General features: G+C 40.3%; 1 protein-coding gene across 1 annotated transcript; it reads right to left on the bottom strand.

Annotated features, from left to right (window-relative positions):
* Positions 1 to 246: 246 nt before the first annotated feature.
* LOC117296135 (putative glycine-rich cell wall structural protein 1) lies at positions 247 to 4,701 on the bottom strand. The gene is made up of 2 exons (XM_033779011.1): positions 4,555 to 4,701; positions 247 to 2,702 (listed from the first exon to the last, which is right to left on the bottom strand). Exons 1-2 carry the CDS (start codon positions 4,586 to 4,588, stop codon positions 2,068 to 2,070), a joined length of 669 nt encoding a protein of 222 aa, XP_033634902.1. The 5' UTR covers positions 4,589 to 4,701; the 3' UTR covers positions 247 to 2,067.
* Between the last annotated feature and the right edge of the window lie 2,016 nt (positions 4,702 to 6,717).

Here is a 6,717-nt window from a genome sequence, read left to right as displayed (position 1 = left end):
GTAAGGTTTTATGCTAATAAATATTTTGAGTAATTACCAATAGTGTCCACTGCCTTAAAAAAACAAAAAAGGTTAAGCCCCCAAACAACCCATAATAAACCATATTGAGCTTCCTGTCTGGCTGATTGTTTTATGTTGTCGAAAGGCATTTTGGGAAGGAAAAGGGGTCTTTGCAGTAGCGATCTTAAAGAAAGCAAACGTAAATTGAAACACAAGATAATAAAGTCATAGAAACAATTATTTTCCTCCAATAAAATATTTCATTTACTTTTTATTAGCATGTATTTAAAACTATTATATTACAGATCTACATTTTTATAAATGAAAACAGATTTAAGACAGGAAGTGTCAACACTCAAGGCGCTGAAGAAATCCATTAATTATGACTCGCGGTTACTATTGAATTTTCAGTTAGTGCAACTTAAATGGAACATAGGCCCTTTTCGAAACCACGATTGTTTTGACATTAATTGCGCGTGCTTGGCGGTGGCGCTCGTTTTTTTTTTTAGACGAGAGAACGGAGCCTGAAGCCGAATCCAAAGCCGAAGCCGTGGATTCGAAAAGGGCCACACTCTCACTGCATAGTTTGTTTGGGCGTCATATCATTGAGATGTGCATCAGTAAATTATTACCAACTAGCCTATGAACTTATGCCAACAATATTCGCAATGTGCACGGAGTCTTGCGAAAACGGAAAAGATGGCTCATTTTGTCAGAATTATTAAGGGAAAATTGTCACCGGGGCCAGGCCTCGATCGGGCCAGCTTGGCGGGCTGTACGGGTCATCATGACATGGAAAATTGAGTCAAAGACCACTGATCCGGATGCCTTGGGGAGTTTCCAAATTCGGCCTGGGCTTTGGTTCCGGCTCCTGGCTCCATTTGATCGTAGGACACACCGTAACAAAATAATGTACACTGTTCCAGAGATGATGACGGAGCCAGACCCGGAACTGGAGCCCAGACCGACGTTTGGAAAAGGCCCCATGTCATTTGGACCCAGGAAATGAGTCACCCTGACCACAAAATGGCTACAGTGGTCACCTGTTTTTCTTTCACGGGTAGATTCTGACTATTCAATAAGTTGAGTCAAGAATAATCTCCGTTTCAGGACACAAAGGCTACGAAAAAAGTCACTGGTTCCAGACCCAACAGTTCTACCACGAGAAATTTTTAAAATGAGAGACTTTTGAACGCTAGGTGGCAGCAGACTCATCAGGTAAATTTCAATTTTGTTGTTGTTCTGAACATGCGCACATTAACGAGGACAATAATCTTACCGGGTGAGTCTGCTGCCACCTAGCGACACAAATCTCTCCATTATGATGTACCCGCTTAGCAAATGCAGAGTCCTCACATGAAACACGAATTGAATTGAAACTCGTCAATATGATACTATGAGAAACGCTGCTTGAAGCTTAGACAAACACCAATGATGTGCTGTTGCACAAAGTGTAATATTCGGGAGTTTTTAAAAGCGAGTTGAAGAGGGTTTTGTTTATCATCTACACGAATACCTATTCCTAGGACTGGATTATGTACAATCGAAACGTCTTGGCCTGCAGACGTAATATATAACTATATCGTATTGTTATTGATATTCTGCTGAGTGTCCAATGTAAGGATTTGTAGGATATGAGTGTTATAAACAAATTTATTTCTAAAACTAAGAAATAAAAGCTAAGCGGAAAGAAAGGAACTTGAGCATTCGATGTTTATTTTGAAATGACAAACAAATTTAAGCGACATGTTTGAACGTACCTCAACTTTAGTGTACGTTTAACTGCAGCTATACTTCTAGAAAAAAAAAAATGGGATAAGAAATTGCTGTGTACTGAAATGTAACAGGACAACAAGACGATGTCGGATCAAATTCATACATAAACAAATTCAGGCAAATCATAATTTGCATAACATACAAATCTGTGAAATGTTCAATTATTACAAAAAATACTGATTACAATAGAATTGGTCTCCATTCGGTTATCTGAGGAAAGAACGTGACTCTTCGACGACTATTCTCCCGGGAGCGTCTGCAAGTTCTCGATGCTCCTAAACCATCAACAATTCAATTCCTCCTCTTGATGACGAAGATTGCTACACCAGCAGCAACACCTACGAGGGCTACGACACCGATCACGATACCGACCGTAGTGCCTGTGGACCCGGCACTGCCGACGATCTGTCCGGGGTTCTTTGCCTTCTCCTCTCGTGTGTTGGGGCTGTTCACGGAGTCTCCTGCTCCGTATGGTCTAGCTGGTCTCTGCTCGACTCTGGGCCTGTAGGATCCATCACCGCCTGCCCCGTAGCCGCCAGTACCGTACCTCCTACCATACCCGCCAGTGCCGTACCCGCCACCGCCTGGGTTGGTACCGTAACCATCGAAGCGGCCGGTACCTCTGTAGCCATCACGGCCTCCTCCATAACCATGGCTAGTGCCTGAACGTCCGGCATAACCATTATACCCTCCGTAGCCTCCGTATGTACCGGGGTCAGCACCGTCCGGTGTGTCGCCACCACCGTCGTTAGCGTTACCGCCGCCGGCTGCTGCTGCAGCGTTGCCTCCCGCACCGATGACTGGACTTCCCATACCGTCTCCGTTATTGGAGGTGCCGCCTGCATCGAAGAACGGGTCCCCCAATGCGGCTTGTTTTTCACCAGAGCTTTGTTTCAAAACTCCAGCCTCAAGGAACGCCATGCAACCTGCAACATAAAAAAAAAAAAAATATTTAAGGCGCTATATTAATGTTTCCTATTATCATTAGTATTCCTTGAAGATTTGGCATCTTATAAGCCTCCGGTGTCGTGATCAGTTGAGAGTTGATTTGGAGTACTTGAATTTAAACGTATGCCAGTATTAGTAATGTTATGGTTACATTTAAGTTGTAAGAAACATTTTCATTTAAGTAAAACAATTTGAAAAGCTGAAGACAAACATCAACGTTGGTGGTGGTTAAGGGGAGGGGAGGGGGGGGGGGCGACCCTCAATAAATACAACAGATGACGTGAGTGTTCTGAGTTCGATCTGGTTGTGCGCATGTGCAGCCAAAGCGCCCCGAACAGGAAATGCTGACACATTCCGATGTGCGCATTTCCTTCTAATTAGCTAAAAGGTCAGGTTTAAAGTTCACAGACTGAAGAATCAATGAGTTTACCACTGTTGCTATGCGATCAATCAATGTTCATTAGTCTAGTTTTCATTTGGTCTCATGATGGGTGGGGCTGGTCGGGTTAGGGGTTTGGATTAGGGTTTGAGCCAACGAGGCACATTACATCAAGTGAGATTAGAGAGAAGCAGTTTGGATTCTGAACCATGAGTTAGCCTTCTCTAGACACAAAGAGGACCTTCGCCTGAAGAAAAACGAAGTAGAAAACGATTTAAATCACCCTTTAGCTGGGTGAGGCGGGGTACTTATTTGACAGATAAGCAGGCCACATGTGACCGCTCTTGGACAGACAGCGGATGTAAGTTATTAGCGGGACTCTGTGAGTCAACCAAATCACGGACGATGGCAGAAACATATGCTTTTTAGAAAGTTATCTGGGTTTGTTTTATTGTCGATGTTTCTGTCAGAAAACTTGGTTGAATATGAAGCAACTGCCGCCCGCATATGACTGATCTAATTTAGGGTGGTATAACAAAGCTTTTTAGTTCCATTATTAAAAAGCTCAGTAAGAATATGTTTGAGGTGGACCCCATTCTTCACATAATAATAATCGAAGTCTTATAATAAAGTGCCGGTATCTGCCATTGCAGGCGCTTATCCTGACGCTTGCTAAAAACAAACGCACTCTAGTAAGCTGAGCTCCAACTGCTCTTGAAATACCTCACCCCTCCTTTCAATCCAAATACGATGACAGACCCTCATTATACAGTTGAGTTATACAATTTTCCTCAAGAAATTGCACAGTGGCGATTTGAATATGTTTGCTGCTGAAATAACACTGTGTCCAGTCTATAGGCACCCGTTGATTTGTAAGCCAAAATTCCCCAAATGCAAAAAGAGGTACCTAAGAACAAAACCTCCCGGCACGTAGTGAGGTAAATCAGACTTTACCTCTTTTGTATGGGGAAAGACACTTGTCTTGTTTCAGGTTGGGGGTAAGTACTCCCAAAGACATTTTGTAAAAAAAATTCAATTCTAACTAAATTTTCATGGTAACTTTTTAACGGTTAAAGACTCCCTGATATCAAACGAAGTAACAAGAAACGTGTGTGTTATAAGTGGAGCTTTTGCATGTGTCACAATTATCTTTAAAGCGTATAGATTTCGACAATGATTACTGCTGATGCATTCTGCTCTTTGAGAAAACATACTTTGCTCTTTCCTACCCAATAGTATACGAGCAAACAAAGCATAATATGGCCTGGCATTTCAACCGAGGCAGAGTCTTTCTTGAAGACTAACTCGAGAAAGACTCTGAGGGTCGAAACGTCAAACCATTAACTAATTTTGCCCTTTATTCCCCTCTAAGAAGTTATCAAAGGACACAATAAGAAAATTCATAAAGACTCCTCACTAACATTCAAAGGGTTAAACCTAACCAGACTTACCCATGATAATGGTGATTGCTAGAAAAGACTTCATCTTGCTGTCTTCTGTCGCTACTACTAGCCAGAGAGTGAAGTTCAGACTGACAGCGGGAGACAAGTGTGAAACCGTTCGGCTGAGATTCAAAAACGATGACTGAACTCCTGAGATACCGTCAACTATAAACATTACCCGTTGGTGAACGGGAGGAGGGTTCTCATTGGCTAGAAAGTCTCCTTGACTTCCCAGGGATGTTGAAAAATGCTAGGCACCTATATTTGGGGTGGTGACTTGTGACGGCTTTGTAACTTTGGAGATTGCGTTTTCATGTTTAGACAACGAGCAACCGAGAATGTATTTATTTTCGGAGACTTTATGAATGTATCCTGAATTAAAGCAAGGGATGTGTTTTATGTTGATTGAGCCGCATTGGAACTTGGATTGGATCAGATAAGAGTTTCCAGATATGGAGGAGGTTTTATTTAATGCCATTATAACATTGAGAAGCAATTCAATCATGATGCTTCCCTTACACTATGGAACTTGTTTCATCATCACATCATCTCAGGCCACGATGAACCCAAAATTGAGCTTTAACGAAAAAAAAAAAAAAGACAAAAAACGAAATTGAGAACGCGGGGAAAACGTAACAACATAGTTGGGGTGATTCCCGATAAATGAAATAAAAATCCCGGAAATATAGCTTGTTGATAAATAATTTTGTTTTGATTTGTTGTTAAAATTTCAAACATCTCTAACTGGTTTAAAACTTAAATTTTTATACTGTTTATTATTATTTTTTTCCCTCGAAAACTGTCATCCTCATTTCAAATTTGACTTTTAATATTGTACTTTATTTTGTCTTAAAGACATTGGACACTTTCCGTAAACAGTGTTGTCCAAAGGCCCACACTTCGTGTATCACAACTTATATATAAAATAACAAACCTGTGAAAATTTAGGCTCAATCGGTCATCGGAGTCGGGAGAAGTTAACGCGAAAACCCACCCTTGTTTCCGCACGTTTCGCCTTGTCATGACATGCGTTTAAAATAAAATCGTAATTCTCGATGTTTTCTCAAAAAGTAAAGCGTTTCATGGAATAATATTTCATGCAAGTCTTTCACCATTTCTTTTTGTAAACCCCTGTAAGTTATTTGTAAATCTGTGTTTTTGTTTTTGGGTTTTTTTTAATACTTTTTAAAACTTTTTTTTCTGTTCCGAAAATGTCCAATGGCTGTACCTGGATGGACAATGTTAATGACTGTACATTAGACTTTGGTTGAAACCAATGAGTAATCATCTCATGTCACACTTATTCAATTCAGATTCAAGGCCATAAATTAATAATCATCGATGACATGGTTTTCTTACGGCAGAAATTATGCGTGTATTATAAACGCAAATAATTTAGCTGAGCGCGTGGATGGGGTATAAAGTTGTCCCATACAACATTTTTTTTCTTTCTGTTCCGTCATTTAGACTCTCTCTAACATGGGTAATCATAGTTGTAAATTATTGTGCTGAAATATTATGATCCTTTCATTTGTGAAATAATATAAACCGTGTTCGTTTCAGTGGTAAGGTTAGATGTTCGTTTTCCCCATTTTAAGATCGGAATGATAAGCTTTAGAGTCACAGTGGTTAGGTTCACTTTTATAAATCCGGCCGTCGATTTCACAAAACTCTTCCTAACTTAAGACTAATCTTATGACTTAGGACCCTGCACTGTAGCATGCAGACCTTAATATTAATCCTAAGTTAGGAAGAGTTACTCGTCCTAACTCGAGATAAGACGAGTCCTAACTCTTTGTGAAAACGACGGCGGGCCATCTTAGAATGGGCTTGTCCTGTCTGCTTTTATAATTGTCTTGCTTGATTGCCAGTGCTCTGTCTCATTCAATCATTGGTTTACACTTGTTCTATGTGTCATAAGTTTACACTCATTGTTTCTTACACTGTTATATTTCTTTAGTACGGTAATATTATATTTTGTACTGTTTGTTGAAATCTTGGCCGAAAAAATAAAAATAATAACAACAATAATAACAACCATTTTGGACGCAACTAATTAGTCGTTAGTTGAGACGCATAATGAGATATGGCTTAAGTCAAGGCCAGTTAAGTATTCGTAAAAGGCCTTGTTAAACGCATAAATCAATGTTTACTTATAAAGCCAGCACGGCC

This window comes from Asterias rubens, chromosome 10 (genome assembly GCF_902459465.1).
Source record: "Asterias rubens chromosome 10, eAstRub1.3, whole genome shotgun sequence".
Lineage (NCBI taxonomy): Eukaryota > Metazoa > Echinodermata > Asteroidea > Forcipulatida > Asteriidae > Asterias > Asterias rubens.
This window is presented reverse-complemented; position numbering and strand designations above follow the sequence as displayed.

Excerpts from the sequence above, each read along its gene's own strand:
- LOC117296135 (XM_033779011.1), bottom strand. The coding sequence starts at position 4,588 with ATGAAGTCTTTTCTAGCAATCACCATTATCATGG. Across the intron at positions 2,703-4,554 it reads AGCAATCACCATTATCATGG|GTTGCATGGCGTTCCTTGAG; the intron begins GTAAGTCTGGTT and ends TTTATGTTGCAG.